Genomic DNA, 22,540 nt, shown 5'->3' with positions numbered 1-22,540 from the left:
TTTTATTATGCATTGAATTTTCACGCTTTAAAATGCAGAATATTAGTGAAGCAATATTTGATAATTTATTTTGCCTAATATGTTTCTTATTTAGCTAATGTTTTGATTTTTTCACCATGTACAATCTAAATAGCTAATATACTTTTTTAAAAACCAATAAGAAATTGATATAATTCTTCTACATAAGTACAATACTATGTCTTTGATGATAAAATACTATGTCTTTGATGATAATATACTATGTCTTTGTGCTAGAACATTGTGTTCATTGGCAAGCGAACGCTGCGAGCCATGGTTCACGACGTGAGCCACATAGGATTCTCAGGGGTTGGCGAGTGTTAGCGAGCAGGGGGCGGACCCTCCTAGTATTTTATAATCTATAAAACAAGGTATTTATTCCAATAATAAATGAAAACTTTTTAATGTTATAGATATAGTATTGATAATTTTCTTATACCTGATCCAACCACATTTTAATGTCCTTTTAACTGAGTTTTTTTTTCTTCCATGAACTTAACAAAAGCAAATAAAAAAAAGTAGCATAATTATATACGTGATATTATAATGTGCTTTCTCCTCCATACTTATTTTTCCACAATATGAATAAATTTAATGTAACAAAGGCTTAATAAGCCGTATATACGTTCTTCAAAAGGAAAAAAACGTAAAGTAAAAGTAAAACAGAATGAAGGTTAAAATAGAAAAAAAATAATAGCATGTAGAAAGAACAATAATGCTTCAGGAACGTAATAAAAAATTAAATGTATAGATTCTATTGTAATGAAATGATAAAGAAATGAATTTAAATACATTTCATCATCAATAATCAAACTTGTAATATCAAAATACGTTTTATTTTGATCAAAAAAAATATCTCAATAGAGTTATATTGTTCCTTTTTCAGATTTTTTTTTAATAATTTTTTTAATAAGGAAATGGAGCTCCGCATCAAATGAATCCTGTATTGTTTTTAACAAAACTTACCTATTCAATCACAATCCCCAATGTATTCTGATCACGTTTTATTGTTTAAACAGCTAATGTTTATATATTTAAAGCAATTTGAGTTGAGTTAAGTAGAGTATTAGGTAGTAAAATAAAGCAGGTAAATTATCACTGTTGCTAAGATGCTAATTAATTTAATATTAATTGTTGTTGTTTTGACTTTGTATTGTTGTTGTTTTGACTTTGTAAATGGTAAGCCTTCAAATTCGGAGGACGTAGGTACTGGCGATCACTTTAAACCTTGCTTGGAATGGATCAAATGCAAACCAGGGGGTGAGACTATTTTTCTGTTCAAATCATAAACATATGAGCTGAAATTAATGTACCTTATATGTATAAGTGAGTTTAAAAAAAGGATTATTTTCCTTAGTGACTAAGTCAGTAGTAATAATACTTCCATAATACAAAGTAGTGCATTCATATTTTTAGTAAAATATGCTTCTACTTACATTTATAACTCAGCAGAATATACTTTTCTCAATTTTTTTCTGAATTTCTTAACGTAAATATTAAAATTTAGTATACATTACTTACTGCTACATTTTTTTATTTTACTATCCTCGTGTCTCTTCAATCTAGTGGACACAAATCTAGTGGACACAAAACAAAATGAACGTAAACAGAAATGTGCTCCATTCGCTTGCCAACCACTTTGATTTTTATCTTTCTAGGTGAAACATATTGTTTTTTCTATAATTATTGATTAATTTAATAAGAAAAAATTTAATTAGTTTAATGTAGCAACTGAAAACGGTACGAACTACTTTATTCTATCGACTTCTAAAAAATATTTACTTTTTATATTTAACTCTTATGTTTGTTTAAACTAATCAGTTTAAAACATATCAACAGATTAGTATTCCATATTTTAGTAATAGATAGTAGAATTATTACCTAATTAGTTTAGTAAATATGTTATGATTGATTAAACATATCAAAATATGAAGATTTAAGTAGAAGAACTTGGTGACGTGGCTACAAATGGTCAAAGAACAACCTTAATAAATTACTTGCTTGGCATTGAACGCTAAGGCGTTAGGACTTAGAAGTGAAAAAGTTGAACCAGCAGCTTAGATATATTAAAGAGGAATTAACATTTTTTTAAGAATCAATAACTGAAAAAAGAAAGGGGAAAATAACCCTTAAATACCTTCGACAAATCATTTTTCTTTTGTTTATGGTTCGCATTACTTTGTGTTTCAGACTCAGAGCTCTTATAATATATTTAATTCTTTTTTCTAAGTAGCGTTGAAAATAAATATAATTTTACTCTTATGTTATTGTTACTAGCTGAATACTCGTTCCTCTTACAAGTCAAAATAAAATAATCAATAAATTGGTAATGATCAACAATACGAAATCATGCACAAATTTGGCAAAGATATGCGGACACAATTTTTTAACTTAAAAAATTACAGTTTTTTTTTTTAAATTTATTGTCATTTGTTCCTCTTTCTGATGGCTTTACGCTATTAGATTAAGTAAGACATGTTTTTAGAAGGTCGCCTTATCAAACAATATTTAGTAAATTACCATAATCAACCAAATTCTCCGGTACTTATTCCATTCAGTAGGATGTAAACAAAGCCTATTTATAGGCTACTTACAGTAGGTACCAAGGGCGCCGGCAGCGGGGTGCAAGAGGGTGCACTTGCACCTCCCTGACTTTTTTTTTAAAACAATTAAAGAGATAATACAGAAAAACAATTTTGTTATAAAAAAAATTTATTAAAAATATTTTTATTCAAAAACAAATAATTAAGTAATGATTGATACATAACAATTAAAAATTTGTTTAATCAAACAAGAATTGTAATCGTCTTGTTTGCTGTCCAAATCTGTTTATAACTTTTTCAATGAATTCTGAGTCATCTTTGATTCTTTTCTTATGCACACTGAGCATGCACGAACTTGGCAGATATTTAAGCTATATTTTTAAATTTCATTTGATAAAATATAAATAATGTTATATTTTCTATTGGTTATTTAGTTTAACAAAGATATATAACACAAAATGACTTCTCGCAACTGTAAAACTTCATCAACACAATGAATACCAATGTTAAGCGTGCACAAACACGTTAGTATACAAAACTATTGTTTGTAGTTAATTGTGTTTCAAAGTCAGTAGCTATCCCAGCACCATCAGTACAGTTTCGCGTGGCAAAATTTGCAAGCACAAGAAATTCGTACTTTTTTTTAAATATCTTGTTAACAATGAAGAAATGTATGTTTAAAAAAATTAACAGATGAAAGTATATGTAATAACAAAACAAAATGTAATAGCAGAATATTTTAATTTCTTTTTTTGGGGTGGGGGCGGGGGAGTATTTTGTTAGAGGGTTGCTGCGCCCCCCTTTGTATTATTCTGCCGGCGCCCTTGAAAATACCTCATTTGTCTAATCAGCAGTATTTAAGTCTCTATGCTTTGTCGCAGGCCGAAAACGTCCACCATTGTTTTTTTCCTACAATGTACAAGGGGATAAAAATGAGACAATTCACGATGCTTAGTTATAAAAAGGCACATGAAATGTAATTCTGAAACCTATTTGTTTAGTGATAGCATAAAAGAAAGAGCCTAAAGTGTAATAAATAAACATTTATTCTTCTTGTGTTATAATAATAATTAATGAAACAAATTTAAAGTAGTTTCTCGATGACCGGGTGGGTGAGATAGACGTTCATCTCGTGTATGTTGAGAATGTGCGTACTGAAATACTGTATCAGTTGAGGAATGNTATATATATATATATATATATATATAATTTTTTCAACGTTATCTTTTCAAACAAAATTATATTCGTTGAGAGACATTGAAACTCCTTTGTGAAAACCAGCAAATGCTACGCACAAAATTCATTAAAATGTCCCTTTATAAAACAATCAAATAAATAGTTCCCCAAAAATTTTATGAGTTATATCTTCACAAATATATAACACATAATGATTGTGCGAAGTAACTAAAAAGAAGAACGTATAAGCTTTGGCGCTCATTCACTCAAATTCTCTTTAATCAATGAAGTTTAATCAACGAATATCTTAATTTTTTTATATGTCTTTTTATCCATATTGATACTTGGAAATCAGGTAATTTTCGAAAGTGTCATATGCTTTGTTTTCTCTAATTAGAAAACAATTTAATTTCAGATAAAGACCTTGATGTTGAGATTAATAGTTGCTTAGATTTGGGATCAGATGAGGTAAAATTATTTTTTTTAAGTTGTTTGTGCACTAAAACAATTTTTAGAAATATAAGATAATATAAATTTTTATGATTCGAATCTTAATCTATTGAAGTTTTTAACACTAAAACCACTGACAATTTTATCTACATAAAACAGTGGTTCCATAATTGTCCCTACGGACCTCTGGGGGTCCGTAGTATCCGTGGTAAATCGAAACTGGTTTGGGTCGGTGAACAACCTCAGGGGTTCCCAGGAAGGTTTAATATTAAAAAAAAAAATTTGATCGATTTTTATTACAATGGAATATAAAGTAAATAAAATAGCGATTTTTACGACCTGAGTAAAATATAAATAATAGATCGGTGCTTTATACAGTATGTTACCTAAGTACTTTGCGTTATGTCATAACTTTTATGAATGAACATTGACAAAACCTATTTCTACCGAATTTGTCATTAAATTGTAGTAACAGTGGCGTGCATAACTAGTTTTAATGTAATTTTTAAAACTAATGATCTTATTAGAACTTAGTCATTGTCCAATTTACTTCAATAAATTTAAGCTTTCAATTTCCTACAACACTCTAACAACAAAATAATAACGAAAAAGCAATGAAAAAATTTATGTAATTCCTCAAAAACGAAGATAGAAAAAAATCCTCTGACACACTCGCCTATGGTTTAATAGTTCTCGATGGTGCCAGCTTCCTAAGTTTATAACAAGCATGTCACGGTGCGAGATAGTAGGCCGAAAACAGGTTTGAACAAGAACGCAAGAACGTCGCTACGTATACTAACTTATATACACTATAAGCATAATCAACAATTTAGTTGTATGTTATGCTGAGACGAAGAGTAAAAACAAGTTTTCCCAGTCTTAGACGAAAAGAAATTTTGTATTGTTAGTTGGAAGTTTTGTTATAGTTGCATTTTTTGAATTGTTACCCAGATATTGTACTTTTGTTACATAAGTATATTTGAATAAAATTGATCTCTTTCGAAAAAAATCCTATTTTTCAATATCTCTTAACGTTAGATTACATTTTATTGTAGTTTCTTTTAAATAAGTTTTTTTTTAAATAAAATTAATCACTGTGAATTTCATTTTATTCAAAAATTACATGCAGTTTTATCCGTACGTCAAATAATTAATTTAAAAGGGCTTTACTGCAGCATTCCATTGAGAAAGTTAATAATCATTAGCAGTGGTTAGTTGCAAATAAAACATTTGATATACAAATTTTCTTATATTCCTTTTCGCCCTTTTCAACAGATAACAGTATGTGTGAGTCGAAGAAAAATAGAGCCCCTGACTTAGACAGGCCGACTCATCATCTACTTTTGCTCCAAAGAGCTAACATAAGCACAATACTAACATAACGTTAAATTGAGAACTTTTTTGCTCCAATATTGCTTGATAGGTCAGCTCTGATAGTGTAGGAGCCTTAAAGAAAAAAAATTACAACAATACATTGTTGAATATTTAAAGTATGGCTTTATTTTCTCCACCAGGAAATAGTACTTTACTTATGTATCTTCTATATAATAAAACTATATCAAATGATTCAATGAAACCTTCTAAGCTTAAGGAACACTTAATAAAAATCAATGGTGACAAAAAGATAAGGATTTAACTATTTCTCAAAGAGTCAAAGAAAAATATTTGAAAATACCGTCTCTGTAACAAATCATAGGGACAATATCTAAGCGAAAACGATGGACTGCATGTTTCTTATAGTATTTCTTTATTGTTAGCGAAGTCCGGAAGTGACGTAATACGACAAACCAGCTTTCAAAAAGAATTCCACTGAGAAATAATAATGTGCAAAAAGGATTGACGAAATGGCTCAAAGCGTTTAAAATTCTTTATGTGAGTACTTAAAAATATCTGAATTTCCTATACAGCTTGACGAGTCCACTTTACCAGTAAACAAAGCTGTTGCCATTCCCAGAGAAGGATTTCTTCTTAATACCACCAGATGGCGTTCTTTTTAAAGTTGTATGTATTTGTCTGCTTTTTAAATCCTGAAAACCCAAAGTGAAAAACAAGTGGATAAAATTTAAGAAATACTGAAGAAGAAAACAGCGTATCAAAATTAAAAAATGATATTCCTAGAAGAGCAGAAGCATTCGGAGTAAAACATAAATTAAATTTGTATGTATTTGTCTGCTTTTTGTTATTAAAACATAAATATGAAAATAGAAGCATGGAGAAATGTTTCATCTGCCATAAGATGAATCACGCAGCTAAACACTGTTATTTCCGAAGTAAGAACGACAGAAATCAAAACCTATTTCAAGAAAAAAGAGCATTTTCGAACTATAAAATATTAATGGAAAGATACAATTAGCAGGTAAGAAGTCAAATTTAATTCCTAAACGTATTGGTATTGTAAAAGCTACTACACCAGTTGATAATTGCAGAAAAAATCTAACAATATATGGATGTCAAAAATTCAATTAAATTTAAAATGTATGCAATGTCTTTAATTGAATTCAATTTTTTGAACCTAATTTCGTAAATTAATTAGTACTAAAGAATTATCAGTTTTGAGTTTAAGCATTGCACCAATCTTAATCAAGTCCATTGAATTTTAGAAAGTGAAAATCTCATCACTAATATTTAAGCAATTTAGGATGATTCCCTTCTTTCCTTCACTGTAATATTAACTAAATATTTAAGGCTTAACATAACTTTTTACAGAAAATTAAGAAAGTTGTGAAGAGTATCGGAGATTTTGCCGGCAATGAGTGGGCAGACATACCAGCAGTATTTGTAGATTACTGTCTCATGGCGGAAGATACGCAGGTACTGTGAAAAAGTTACCTATTTACAGCATTTTATTATGATAAAACACCTAGAGTGTGAAAAATCCTTAATCAAATTAAGGTTGAAAGAACAGGCAGTTTTAGTGCATCATCTGCGAAATCAATTTTAACAAAAAATCTATCTTTTCCACAAAATACTATACTGAAATACGCATTTAATTAGAGTGATTCAATTCTTTTATAGCAATTTCTACTGTAAAAATTACGGTATTTCAGATTTTTCGGAAACAATTAATAATTTCCGGTAATAATGGATTTTTACCGCAACATGTTCCGATAAAAATAAATTTCACTATAAAAAATACCGGCAACGTTTTTACCATAATTTGATTCGAATTATTTTACAAAGTAGGGACTATAACAACTACCGACATTGAGCAAGTTAGATTGATTTTATGAAAGTTTTGTTAACATCATAAACATTACGTCAGAAGCTTTCAATCAGAGTTAAATATCATTTTGAAAGTTTTTATGAAAGTTTTGTTAACAGCATAAACGTTACGTCAAAAGCTTTCAATCAGAGTTAAATATCATTTATGAAAGTTTTGTTAACATCATAAACATTACGTCTAAAGCTTTCAATCAGAGTTAAATATCATTTATGAAAGTTTTGTTAACATCATAAACATTACATCTAAAGCCTTCAATCAGAGTTAAATGTCATTTATAAAAGTTTTGTTAACATCATAAACATTATGTCTAAATCTTTCAATTAGAGTTAAATATCATTTATGAAAGTTTTGTTAGCATCATAAACATTACGTCAAAAGCTTTCAATCAGAGTTAAATATCATTTATGAAAGTGTTTATGGAAGTTGTGTTAACATCATAATCGTCACGTCAAAAGCTTTCAATCAGAGTTAAATATCATTTATGAAAGTTTTTATGAAAGTTTTGTTAACATCATAAACGTTACGCCTAAAGCTTTCAATCAGAGTTAAACATCATTTATGAAAGTTTTGTTAACATCATAAACATTATGTCAAAAGCTTTCAATCAGAGTTAAATATTATTAATGAAAGTTTTTATGAAAGTTTTGTTAACATCATAAACGTTACGTCTAAAGCTTTCAATCAGAGTTAAATATCATTTACACCCTACTGTTACTCTATCATTTACACCTCTATTAGCAATCATTTCCTTTTATTTAGCATCAAAAATGTAACAATTCTAAGAGTACTCAACTGTATGCCGATTTAAGAAACAGCACCGTAAAATTTTCCGAATCAAAAAAATTAGAGTAAAAAATATTATATCTCAGGTTGTCATTACTTTTTACCTTAAAATCTATTTAGTTCTGAATGTGTTCATAAAAAATCAGTTGACCGTTATTTTTACTGTTATAATTACCATAAAATAACTAAATTACTCTAAATAGATATTACTGAAAAATTACAGTGCATCACTTGACAGTAAAATGGAATTCTAAGGTAAAATAGATTTTATGGGTGATGCACCCGAACGTGCCGGTACCATATACCGTAATATGATCCAGACCTCTTTATAATGTGATGAATACTAATAAATAAATTTTTTCATCTGTTTTCAGTATGTTTTTGTTCCATTTACCCTATCAAGAAAACATTCAAAAATTTGACTTAATTCCGACTGGTTCCGGCAACTTTTTTTAAAATATTAATATAAAATTTTAAAGCTGGTTAATTTGTTTTATTGCGTGTAAAAGCTCAGAATACCCGCAAAAAAATCATAATTTTATTATCATTTCTCAAAATGGCCATTTTTATATGAAAATAAGGAATTTTTCGCATATACGCTAAACACTGTTAAAAAATTTCCATCACCTAAAACAAAAAATCTTTTGAGGATTTTTTTAAGAAGGCCATCAACGATGTTTGAACTATTCTGTTAAAATCGAGGGAATTTACTAGTAAGTTAGACATCAATGTATTTTAAAAAACAAACTTTTAAACTCACTTGTCTTTGAGAAAAACCATACATAAATAAAGAAATTCCACTTTTAGTCTTAGTCAGTAGTTCAAAACATGTGTAGACTCTTATTTTGAAAACGACATGAGATATCTTGCTTAAAAGGTAGTGCAAAATGTGTAAAAAATTGATTTTGAGATAAACGCATTTAAAGACTTAAAATCGTTAGTCTATCCACTGTTATCACCTTGGTTTAAAACAGCTATAAATAATTAGAGTAAAAGCAAAAGTAAAGTATTTTTAGAAATCTTTCGCTCACAAGATTTCACTGAAAAGCATAATAATATTTTTTAACTGCAAATCACTTTCGAAGAGATCGAAGATCCAAATAAATTTCAAGATTTCAAAGATCAAAATAAATTTTGATAGTATCTGTACTACAATCTTGCCGAAGTAATACGAAGTATTTTAGTAAATACAAACTACTGTTTTTTTTTTTTTTTTTTTTTTTTTTTTTTTTTTTTTTTTTTTTTTTTTTTTNTTTTTCTTTTTTTTTACTTTTGCCAATGTCGAAAAGTTGTCACATTAGAAACCAGAATTCGAAAACAAAATCAAAAGCGTTCATCCCTTAGTAGCAGGACTTCCTTTTTTTTTCTCTCTCTCTCTCTCAGCAGCGGAGCAAGGGAACCTCTTTTTTTCTCTCAGTAACTGAGCAATGGAGCCTTTTTTTTTCTCTCTCTCTCAGCAACGGAGCAATGAAGCCTTTTTATTCCCTCTCCTAGAAAACCTTTTTATTCCCTCTCCTAGAAAACCTTTTCCTCGGCATCTCCTCTTAAGTAACGAGCATTTTATTAACCTGCCTTCTTTTTTTAAAAGAAAATCAAGAGATTGAAAAAGAAAAGTTAAATAATTAATGCCTGGCAACTTATTTTCACCCTGCAGGTTTATCAGAACGTCGCCGAGAGGTGGAAATAGGCAGATGTTTCAGGCACCAGGCCATACGTATTTATTAAGAAATGTTCATGAAGTGACAAAAATGACATTCAAGTGACAAAAAATTGAAGAGCTCCTCAATAAACATTAGGGAAAATCTAGCAAAATAAATACTTAAAAATGTTTCGTAGGGAAATCTCAATTATTATAATTGGTCTGTTAAAAAAGTCGAGGGAAAAAATGTCTTTCTCACGGTTATTAAAATGAAAACCATAAAATGCAACTAATGCATAACTGCAAGGCAATAGATTGAAAGACAGGATTTGAATATTAAAGTGTGAGAAAGAATGTTTTGTTTAGTATAAAAACTAAGAAAAAAGATTTAGTTAATATATATTAGATAGGGGCCGTTCATAAAGTACGTACAAAAAAATGGAGAAATTTTAACCCTCTCCCCCCCCCCTTACAGTACGTACATTTTGTTAGTCTACCCACTTTCTCATAAAAATTAAAACAATTATGTTTTAAATTAAACTAAATATTTATTTAAAATAATTTATTCATTTAAATTACTTAAACAATAACGCCCTACCTTATTCTTTGAATCAATAAATAAAACAATCTTATCTGATAAGCATAATAATTTCCTACAATCAATACAATTAATCTACAGTATTTAACAATTAATCTACAGTATAACAATTAATCTACAGTAATTTACAATTAATCTACAGTAGAACTGATTTACTCATTCTAACAAGTGGTCGTCGTGTGAAAAAAAAAATACAAGAACAAACATATGTATAATACATGTGCAGGAAAAAGGCAAATTTAAATTTGGTGTATGCTTATAATGTACGTACTTTGTATAATGTATAATGTATCTTTGAATAATGTACCTCTCCATCGTACAAAACCGTACAAAATAGCAAATCCCCTCCCCCCTTCAGGATGTACGTACTTTTTGAACGGCCCCTTATATATATATATATATATGCGTATATATATATGTACGTATATATATATATATATATATATAATACCTGAAATTAATATGAAACACAAATGATGGAAATAAAGTTATAAAATATTTTTTTAAAAAACACATGAATATACTTACATATACATTTAACAGCTTTGCACTCAACAGTCATATTTAACAGTTTTGAAACAGCATTTTAAAAACAATAAAAAATATCAAAAAATTATAAAATCACTTCATTTGAAAACGTATGGGTTCTCGTTAATGATGGAAAGATAAAACGGATAATAAATATTGTAATTGTATTAAAATTTCAAGAGCAAGAATACAAAAACACAGTTCATCTTTAAAACATACTTATAAAATATCAGTATATTTCTAAACCATTAACAAAAAATTATGTTGATTACTTGATTTGATGAATATGATTACACTCACCGAATAGAAGGATCAGGGTCGGCAAGGCCATTTAATAAGGTTTCCCGAGAATACCTCGTGATTTCTTTTTCTTTAGCACCAGAACTGTCACTAAAATGTAAACGTATTCTTAATAGTGATAAAACTAACCTGAAACAAATCTATAACTATTAATATTGCTTAATTAATAACTAACAATTTTAAAAATGATAAACATACTGATCATAAAAAAATATAAATTCATTTGATATGAATTCAGTGCATATTTGCTTCAGATTGTATCAAATGGGATAATGGTTTTAGCACCAGAACTGTCACTGAAAAGTAAATGTATTCTTAATAGTTATAAAACTAGCCTGAATCAAATCTATAACTATTAATATTGTTTAAAATAATAACTAACAAACAATTTTAAAAATGATAAACATACTGATCATAACAATGTGAGGTGATAAAATTCACATCATCAAAAATATTTAAGTTTATTTGGGTTGAATTCAGTTCATATTTACTTCAGATTGTATCAAATGAGTGTAAGGTTGTTATAAATAAAATAACATTATTATGAAAGGTAAATAATAATTGTTAAAAAAAAATTCAGAAATTATTAGTNTTAAATTCAATTTTCAATTGTATGTAATTATATATATATATATATATATATATATATATAATGAAATATGAATGTAATAATTGAAAATACATTGAAATTCAAATTGAACATACACAAATCCAAATCATGGAAGTCTTAACTGAAGGAATATATGAAGATAAAAGAAAATTAATGAAATAAAACAAATTAAGTTTATGAAAGAGAACTTTAAGGATTAAGAGTAACGCAAAAAAAAAAAAATTAACAGGTAAAAATATACTAAATATTACCTCGGGATTACCAAAACAGTAGAAGCTTAGAAGTTTGTAACAGGAAACATCATCCGAAAAATCAAAATACAAGGACACTAAAACGAAATTACAGTGGAAACATGGCAGCTTCGTCTGGGAGAGTCCGTGCGGTAGCAGTTTTTGCTGTTGGTGTTATATTACCACAAACAACTGCTCCAAGAAAACAAAACAAAGCAAAGGCAACTCAGGCGAAGAATATATTCCCTAATCCTGAATGTTGAAGTGTATAAAAATGCCATGCGGGAAACAGAATATTTCTAATGAATTTAAAAAGTGTTGTTGTTGTTGTTTCTAATGCTACTTGCCACACTAGCAAGCTGCTTAGTGAAACCAAACAAATTTGAGGCAGGGGTGAGTTCTTCAGCCACACACACGTCACACACGTTTATAGGGCGAACGACGTTCATACATCCATTCATTCATCCACAGATCGTCTCCTATCCAGTACCCCCAGAAGTATTGATTTGTTATGGGAACATGGAGGACTTTGCGACTCGACAGATTTAACGGGCATTAGTCACCATTTACTACACGGGGAGTCTTCGGCCGGCTGGGTTCGGATCCATGAACTCTTGCACTTGGGCCCAGGGCCTTACCGTCCAGGCTATCCCGGGCTTCATTTAGAAAGTTGTGGGTTCGAGTATCAAACAAGTATGTGAGTTCGAGTATGTGTAAAAAGATGAAGAAAAAATAATAAAAATAGTAAAGATAATAAAAAAAAATTTATAAACGTAATAAATAACTTAATATTATAACTTAATAAATTAATCTTAATAAATTAATCTTAATAAATCGATTGAAAGTATAGACAAACCCCCGATAATTATTTGGATGGCATTCCTCTTCTGAATCAGATACCTGCCCATAAAACAAATTAGAATATTATTATCCAAGAAAAGCTTACGTAAAGATTAACAGTTTTTTTTTTAAAAATAAGTACATAAGATAAGTACATTTTTTTAAACATAAGTAATACATCATTAGTGCAAATAAACTTAATGCGATAAATTTGGAAAAAAAATAACATTTCTAAATATAATAGATACATCAAAATTCCAAATAATTTTCTTGATGACAGGATATGGAAAATAATTTCCTTTATCAAAGACATCAATTTGAACGTTAGATGAGTCTAATGTAATAAATAAATCAAGAAAATCTGGAAGTTAAATTTGATTGATTAATTTTTACCAGAGTTGATTCCCTTGGGTAAATTGTGGTTGCTATACTATTAAAAGCTATACGATTGAAAATAATTAAAAAAATAATCATTTTTACTGTCATGTATGCCAGTGCATCCACTTTAATTTCATTTTCGCATCCTTCTTTTTTAATTTTTTGGATGATATTTCCTGTTACAAACTTTTAAGCTTCTCCTGTTTTGGTATTCCAAAGGTAATATTTAGTATGTTTTTTACTGTTATTTTTTGGCATTACTCCTATTGTGGTAATCCTTCCACTTTTCTTACTTAAACTTATTTTGTTTTATTTCATTTTAAAAAAAATTATCTTCATGTCTTCTTTAAGTTGTAACATTAGCACATTGATGCTATAAGACTTGGATTTATGAATGTTCAATATTTTTCTTTTCACAATTTTCAGTTATCGCATTTATATCTCAATTATATATATATACTAGTGGGCTGCGCCCCCTGCTCGCTAATGCTCGCCAACCCCCGAAAATTGCTACGCAATCTTATATGGTTTGCTTCGCGTACCAAGATCGCTTCGCTCGCTACTAACTTAGGAACATTGCAAATGCACACAATTCTAAGAATTCAAAACAATCATTCAAATCCATATAAAAATATTACATCTTTTTAGTAAATACTAAGTCATTAAAATAAATTTGAATTCAAATAAATGACATGTAATTCGTTAAACCTATTAGAAATGTGCTATAGTATAATTCGTGATGTAAATCAAAAATCGTCAAATAAATTCGTAATGTATAAATTCGTGAAAAAAGCGCTTTCGACAAAATACTAAAATAGAGATCTATCGACAAAGACTACTCACTTCTGCCTAGCTTAATAGTATGAGATTGCCGCAGCTGATGCTCTCTGGTTATTTCAGTTTCCGTTTTTAAAAGCGCTATATGTTGAGTCACCTCAGATAGATTTGGCATGTGACATTTTTAGCGGCAATCATGGGTCGATTCGCCATGTAACAGAAATAGTAGCGTAAGTAAAACAAAGCAAACGTTGCCACCGGCGGAAAAGAAATACAGCCAAAGTTTGGGAGTCACGTAAGAGAATTATATATATTAGATATATAAATATATAATATGAGATGAGAAAAAAAGACAGTTGTTAAAACATTTATTTAAAATATAACAAAATAATAAATTGGAAAAAGGAAAATTTGTATTCAGTCTTGACAGGTTTCTTTAATTGAATATAATATGAAATATTGAAGAAATATAGTTTTTTCTCTAAAGAAAATTATATATTTTTAGTCGACGTGTTCTGATTATATGCAAGCTGTTCCATGTAAACAGACGGCAGACATGAATGTGAGTATAACTTGGTATTTTAAATAATTTAATATTTTTATGATATATATATTTATAGAATAAGTATTTAATATGTTTTTTTTTAAATTTAATTTCATGTATTTATTTATAGATTTATTGTATATTACTTAATATTTTAACGATATGATCTTATAAATTTATTAATAAAACTAAGATTTATTTGTAGAGCAATTACTGAAAAAATTGCTAGCTAAATTATAGTTCTCAACCCCTTGCATGACCAACAGATGGAGAAAAAAAGCACCTCCTCAGGTTCGCAAACAACGAGTTTATACGTACAAAATATTGCGTACTTACACGACGTAATACGAGATGTTAGAATCAAAAAAAGTTCGCTTTATATAGATCGAATACGAATAGCATTATCACACATGTGTGATTACTGTCAAACTTTAAGACAATGTAAGACAATTTTATGCAAACATTAGATTTTTTATACGAAGAGATCACAATTTTATGCGTTTTTAAGTAAATTTATGGTATTGTTCCATTTCCAGAGGATGTAAAAATGCATTAAACTATTATTGCTTAACCAATTGTAGTAATATGTATTTTATTTTATATTCGTCGCTGAGCAGCAGACCCATTTTTGGGTTTACGACTACTAATGTTCTACTCCGTAATGCCTTGTAATTTTAAACCAATCCGGAAGACAAGGAAACTCCTGGATCATTACTCCCAGTGGTATTGATTTGTCAAGGGAACATGGAGGACTTTGCGACTCGACAGATTTAACGTGCATCAATAACCATTTACTAAGCGGGGAGTCTTCGGCCGGAGGAGATCGAATACACGAATCTTGGACATGGGCCCAGTAATTGTAAGAATACGAAAAAAGTACTTTGCATATTTATGTAGATATTTTTCATTGTATTAATAAGGTTTTAGACAAAATGGATAATTAGTAAAACTTACATATATGGGGCGTAGAGCCGAGGTTGCTCATTGAGTAGAGGCTCGCTTATCCCACCGATGGCTGATCAATATGAATTTCGCACCCGGCTCGCACCGACCAGTGCTTACGTAAAATATCCTCAGTTGTTGATGGATCATGAGTTAGAGTTCCCTTGCCGTCAGACTGACCGTAGATAATTTTTTCAGACATCTGTTTTACTTTTATTTCAGTTATAAAAATTGCAACTTTTTCCCATCATAAAAACATTTGATTGGTCGCATGTAAAATACTTAAACATTTTCAAAAAGTCGAATTTTTCAAATACCATTTCAAGTTTTAAAAAAAAGAAAAGAAACTGGCGTAGTTTAATAATTTCTCAACAAAATGTATTTACTAATACAGTCAAACCCCACTATAGTGAACACGGCTTATAGTGAACGAAATGCTCTGTCCCGTGCCTTGCTATACACGTATAATGTTATTTTTAGTGGATATAGTGAACCAAAAAAGTGATGAACTTTTTTCTGTCTTCAACTGATTTCCCCCCCCCCCGCTTTTTTCTTTGTAATAATTTTGAAATTTCTACTTATACCGATAATATACATATACATAGTATATTATCGATAATAATAATATACATATATCGATTTTTAAAACAGTCTAAAGAAACTACTTTTATGTGCTCGAATGGCAGGTTAGACAGGTTTAAAAAGCGGAATAACAGAATTTCAGGAAAAATTATCTGAGAGTCGGGAAGTGTTTCCATATCTGACGTTGAGGATTGCTCATCAGCTAAAGATTACTAATTTTTATTTGTACGCAAGACGAAGAGTGATGAAAAATAACACATTTTTTGCTACTACATAATATTTTTCAGTCATTTATATGAATATAATGTAATAAAAGGGAGGAGTTTTGGAACCATTAGTGAAATTGCCTGCGTAACGAATATAGTGAACTCCCGGTTACAGTGAACCGAAATTTCGGTCCCTTGAAGGTTCACTATAGCGGGGTTTGACTGTATTATATATTTAAATTACGAATATTATAGAGAAATGTTCACAACCCATAAAAATAGCAATACAGTAAACTAAGTGAGAAATATCCGTCACAGTTTTAAAAGAATTATTTATTGAAATGTCATTTTTCATAAAAATGGTCTAAAATTGTATCTTAATACAATTGTAACATAATAGCATCCAGTTAAATATTGTTCTGTGTTTTTAGTTGCAAATTAAATAGAATATATTTGCTTTTACCATTTAAGAAAAGCTGCGTAATGTGTATTGTACATGCTATCATAAGGAATTACTATTTTATAATTTTAAGGTACAACAACCATTGCTCATAGAACGTATTGTAATATATAATGACAAGTAACTTTTAAGGGTTAGAAAGTATTTAGAGGGGTGGGGACAATAAAATTTTCCAATAAAATATTATTAAAAATTATTGTTATTGTTGTTAGCTTGGTGTTGAAAATTATTTAAATTGCAACAAAAAACAGTAAACAATAATAAAATAGTTCGTGGAATCCCTCCGCGTGGAAAAAGTTAAACTTTGTAACCTGCGACGTTGATTGTAGAAGAATCAGCAGTCGTAGAAGGATCGCTAGTTCTATTCAACGACTCTTTTTCCTGCTCCGCTCGCTTCTGCGCTCTGTAATCACGGTAATATTGTGCATTTTTCCCTCATGGACCTCTTGAACCAGTGGAAGTGCTTGTAGTTGCCTCATTGTCTCGCCCAGGAAAATGTATTTGTATTAATAATGTATGTGAATGGGTCATAATGTAATTTCAGAAGAGAAAACCTAACAATCAATTGATATTCACAAGAGACGTACCTTGGCATAACCTTAAATCCGTTGCATTGTCCGTGGGATTGCTTTCACTCTTTTTTTACAATTGTTATCCACTAAGTTTGAAAATAAAAAATACTATCCTATTAAATTATATGTGTATCAAAACAAACTAAAAAAATATTTATAGAAAACCAATACTTTTGTGCTAGTGAGAACCAAAACAATTTGGAAATGAATGAATGAAAACTGGATCCTAACACGTGATTTCCCGGCCAATACAAATGTAGCGTTAAACATTTAACTCAACCTTGTTGGAAGTCGCATAAGAAGTATAACTTCAAAAAATAATAAAAACAAAATGATAAAACCCAAATGAAATAATTTCTGTTATTCAGTTGTAAGTTTTAACTGACATTTTCTACATATTTTTTTACATTTATGTTATTTTATTTTTAGGATTGCGTTCTGAATATATTGAATAAACTTCATGCTGAGAAAAAATGTTGATGACTCGAATACTATCATCGAACATAAATATTGATCAATAATGCAAACCTTGAATTTTTGCAATTCCACCTTCAAAATATTTCACAATTGTTCACTTTTGAAAAAAAAAATGCAATCTTAATAAATTTAAACAACAAATGCTTCTTTTTTTTTCTTTTTTTTTGTGGATTTCAGATACGTTTTTACAAAATACATTCGCTTGAGAATTACAATCTAAGGCAAAGTAACGAAGAACGTTGTAAAATAACAGAAATGCCAATGCATTTACAAGTATATTAAATCATATTATTTTATAAATTTTGTACAATATTCAATGTATTTATTTTTTTAAGTATCTTCAGTGTTTAAAATTTTTATTTCGTTAATCAAACAATGGAATTTATTTCTATATACAATTTATATAAAAAGTAATCAATCATTTACAACAGTTGCTGGCAACATAGAATAAAGAATTGATAGATGTCTTGCAGAAATGTAATTGAGAAGGAGAAGTGGAGGTATCCTGGAAACATAAAAGAAAATAAATTTGATAGATGTTTAGAAAGATAATTTCGAAGGAGAATTATTTTATAATTGATGGTTGAAGGAATGATGGTAACATAGAGAGAGAAGAACAAAAATTTTATAGTTTTTTTTTTTTTTTTTTTTTTTTTTTTTTTTTTTTTTTTTTTTTTTTNTTTTTTTTTTTTTTTGTAGAAATATAATTAGAAAAAAAATGTTTCGTAATAGATGGTTGTAGGGATGCTGGTAATATATAAAAAAATGTGTTAGATGTTTCGTTGCGTTTTGTAGTAGATGGTTTTAGCATATACATGGTAACAAAGAAGATGGTTGTGGGGATAATGGTAACGTAGAAGTAAAAAAGTGATTTTTTTCTTCCTTTTTTTGTGGAAATAGAATTTTGAAGGAGAAGTGTATTGTAATATATATGGTTGTGGGGATGCTGGTAATATAGAGGGAAAAAATTTATTGATAATTTGTAAAAAATGTAATTATGAAGGAGAAGCGTTTTGTAATTGATGGTTGTAAAGATGTTTGAGTTAAGGATAATGTCAATTTCACTTTATGTTAATTTACTTTTACTTAAGTTACTTTTACTTCTACCTTAACACGTTGAATGCAACGCTAATTTTACATGGCTTGCTCGTCTGGCCACACGGTAAATAACTACAAACTAAATTTGCAAATTTGCTAGTTTATAAAAGGTTTAGCATGACATATCTGAGAAAAGTGGTGAATAATATATGCCTAAGAATTGCTTAAAAATAGTGGTGGATAAAAATCTGCTAAATTGAATTTATTAAACCAAGAATCACAATAATTAAGTAAATTTTGATAAAATTTTCTGCAATTACATAAAAGAGTGTAAATTTTATAGTTCTATATCATGTTATACGCTGTCAACCAGCTGTTTTTCGCGGCCTATGAGAAAGGTTAGTGTCAGCAAGCGGTGGCAGACGCAGCGTAAATGTAATTTCAGTGTCAGCCACCGGTGATTGACGCAGCCCCTAAATGTAATTTCAGTGTCAGCCACCGGTGGTTGACGCGGCCTAAATGTAATTTCAGTGTCAGCCACTGGTGGTTGACGCGGCCTAAATGGAGAGTCCAGTGTCAGCCGCGGCGCTCAACGTGTTAATGTTAATTTTACTTTTTGTGTATTTCGTAATATCTCGAGAACTTCTGAAACGAATTGAAACAGTTTGGCACACACTTAGAAAATTCGTTTACTAAACTAAACTCGGTGGCGCCACGGCCATAGATGGCCAAGGTCTACTGTGCCCATCTCAATTTTCTTGATCTTGGACTCTGAGGGGCAAGAGCAGATGTTCCAGTTGGGTGGTCAGCCGAACGTGGAACCCCCAGTTAAGTACCAAGCGTTCCCAAGGAAGTTTGGTACTCATTTTATCGACCCACTAAAGGGATGAAAGGCTGAGTCAACCTTACCTGGCCCGAGGATCGAACCAAGGACCTGTGGCACGAAAGCGTTTTGTTCGTTTATCCATATTCGTTTATTAGAAAATTCGTTTATTCAAAGCTAATTCTATGACGAAAAAATATATAGTATTTTATTTAATAATAGTTGAGAAACTTTTGAATTGTTAGTTACATGATTTTTTTTCATTATTTTAAAGTGCGTAATTTTACAAGGCAAAATACAAAATTTGGGCGAAATCGGTTGAATAGTTCATGAGAAATAGAATTTTAAGGAAGTCGTATGTTTGAAATTTAATTTCACAGGAACTATCCTACCGATTTTACTCAAGTTTTATATTTTGCCTTGTAAAATTACATACTTTAAAATGATGCAGAATATTTTATGCCTTACAATTTAAATTGCTTTCAACTATTATTGAATAAAATAATAAAAAATGATAAATATATACTAAAATTTATCTTTTGTAGTTAGGATCGTAAGCGACAACATGCTAATTAGTGCATTTTTGTCAAGTTCTACTCTTGACGATTTCATCATAATTTTACGTTATTTGATGACAGTTCTTCAAAAATTCATTTATTATTTTTTCAGTTCTTTTTTAATATGGTTTTCCAAATTATGGTGTTTTTAATAAGGTGTTTTTAATAAGATACGACTTGCGAATTTCGAATTTGAACTATCATTATTCGACTCTTTCGATTTGTGACGATTTCCTGGTAATTTCACTTCATTATTGATAGTTTTAGAGGATGTTATTTATCATTTTCTGTCCCTATCACATGAATTTTTCAAATCCTAATAATTTTAATATAATTTAGTAATGACTTTAGAATTTGAGTAATCACTTTTTGACACATTTGACTCGCAATGAATCCGTCTTAAATGCACGTCGTTTTCCAATCGTTTTTATTACTGTTTCCACTTTATTTCTCTAATTAGTCTTTATACGATGTTGTTACGACAAACGTGCACTTCGAATTTAAAGAGTCATTTCAAACACTCTCAAATAGCTATAATTCTATCGAAATCCAAGTCAATTATGAATCGTATTTTCGGCAGCTATTAGTCATCTTTTGGCTATTGCCACGTTTTCTTTCACACTTTCGGATATTTTAATGCGACGCTATGGTTAGAGAATTTCGTATTTTATCAATCACTTTTTTATGCACTCGATTCGCGACGATTGCATCGTAAAGTCTCATTAAATTATCATTGTTTTTTCAGAAGTCATCTAAGTTACTTTTTTTCATACATTTCGACAGCATTCTTAAAATCGCAATATTTTTAATAACATAGTAGTACACTAGTAACTGTAGTATAGATCTTTAAGACTCTCGAAGCAGATAAATACCGAATTTTCTCTAGGTAAACAAACTTTATAATTGGGTGCATAAAGTTTTTGATTCGTTTAAAAATCTTCAGAGCTATAGCAAAAAAAGAAGTTAGAAACTTTCTAAAGCTCTATTGACCATAGGAATAATATTTTTGCAGTGAACAGCAACCCTCATTCTTATGGTTACGAATACAAATCCGAAGAAAAAAAATGAGGTTTATTCATAAAAAATGTATTTTCTGTCTGATTTTGCAACTTAATTAATAGTTAGTATTACTTAATTAGCATATTTGAGGTTGAACTTTTAAACAATTAAGTAAATGTATTGACAGAGTATAAGTTATTCATGTTTTCCCTGTACTTTAACAATGACCTAAAGATTTCAGTTTTTTGAAGGCGTTGCAGCAAAAATACAGTTTCAAAGGGGACGTGGTGACGTAAAAAAAATTTGCACTGGGACATTGCGTTATTTCGAAGTGAAATTATAATTAATGGTAGATATCCCTAATATAGAAAGGAGTAGCACGCCCGGTGAATGAGTTGCAGCGCTTTGCGCTCCAGTGGCACAGATCCTGGGTTCGATCCTTGGGCCGGGCTAGGATGACTCAGGCTTTCATCCATTCAGTGGGTCGATAATTGAGTACCAAAATACTTGGTAACTAAACACTGGGGGTTCCGCAATTGGCTGACCACCTGACTGGAACATCTGCTCCTGCTCCCCAGAGCCCAAGGTCAAGAAAACTGAGATGGGACTTAGGCCCCCTGTGGGCAGTCGCGCCACTTGGTTTAGTTTAGGATATATCATACATAACTCTATACACATACGTAAATTGCTTTAGAAAAAGTAGGCGTTACCTAACTCTGACTCCTTATTGTTATTACTTTTTAAAGTAACGCCTACTTTCTACTTGGAAACACGAGTTGCGTATCGTAATAATAATGCTAAGTGTAAAATGATGCAAAGGTAAATAAAATTTCCTTTCTTCAAATTTAACATAATTTACAAAGTATAAATTGATAAATGTTGTGAAATGTTCTTGACTGGAAGAATGTTACGAATATTTATAATTTTATGAAAGTTCCGGTTATTCAAGGCTAGCTGCGCTGTTACTATGGGAATCTCTATTTTTACTTCTGGTATGATCGAAGCAGAATAGCTATGGGTGATTAAAACTTATGTGGCGAATATTCTACACTACATTCTCTATGTGATTAATTTTAGCATTTTTTTCTCTCATGCTTTTTTCAGTTTGTTACTGAGCTGAGAATGTCAGTAATAACAATGATTTTGATTTAAACATGAATAATTTGCAATGTAAGTTACAGTGGTACACTTACAATTAAAAAATTGAAGAAATAATAAGTAAATAAAAATGAAATGAATTTCCCACA

General features: G+C 29.7%; 1 protein-coding gene across 1 annotated transcript; it reads left to right on the top strand.

Annotated features, from left to right (window-relative positions):
* Window positions 1-1,047: 1,047 nt before the first annotated feature.
* Window positions 1,048-18,017, top strand: LOC107454845 (uncharacterized). The gene is made up of 5 exons (XM_043049420.2): window positions 1,048-1,278; window positions 4,153-4,205; window positions 6,894-6,998; window positions 14,559-14,655; window positions 17,829-18,017. Exons 1-4 carry the CDS (start codon window positions 1,128-1,130, stop codon window positions 14,610-14,612), a joined length of 363 nt encoding a protein of 120 aa, XP_042905354.2. The 5' UTR covers window positions 1,048-1,127; the 3' UTR covers window positions 14,613-14,655; window positions 17,829-18,017.
* Window positions 18,018-22,540: the final 4,523 nt, after the last annotated feature.

Source organism: Parasteatoda tepidariorum, chromosome 9 (genome assembly GCF_043381705.1).
Source record: "Parasteatoda tepidariorum isolate YZ-2023 chromosome 9, CAS_Ptep_4.0, whole genome shotgun sequence".
Taxonomy (NCBI): domain Eukaryota; kingdom Metazoa; phylum Arthropoda; class Arachnida; order Araneae; family Theridiidae; genus Parasteatoda; species Parasteatoda tepidariorum.
Note: the sequence above shows the minus strand (reverse complement) of the source record. Positions and strands in the feature narration are given on the sequence as shown.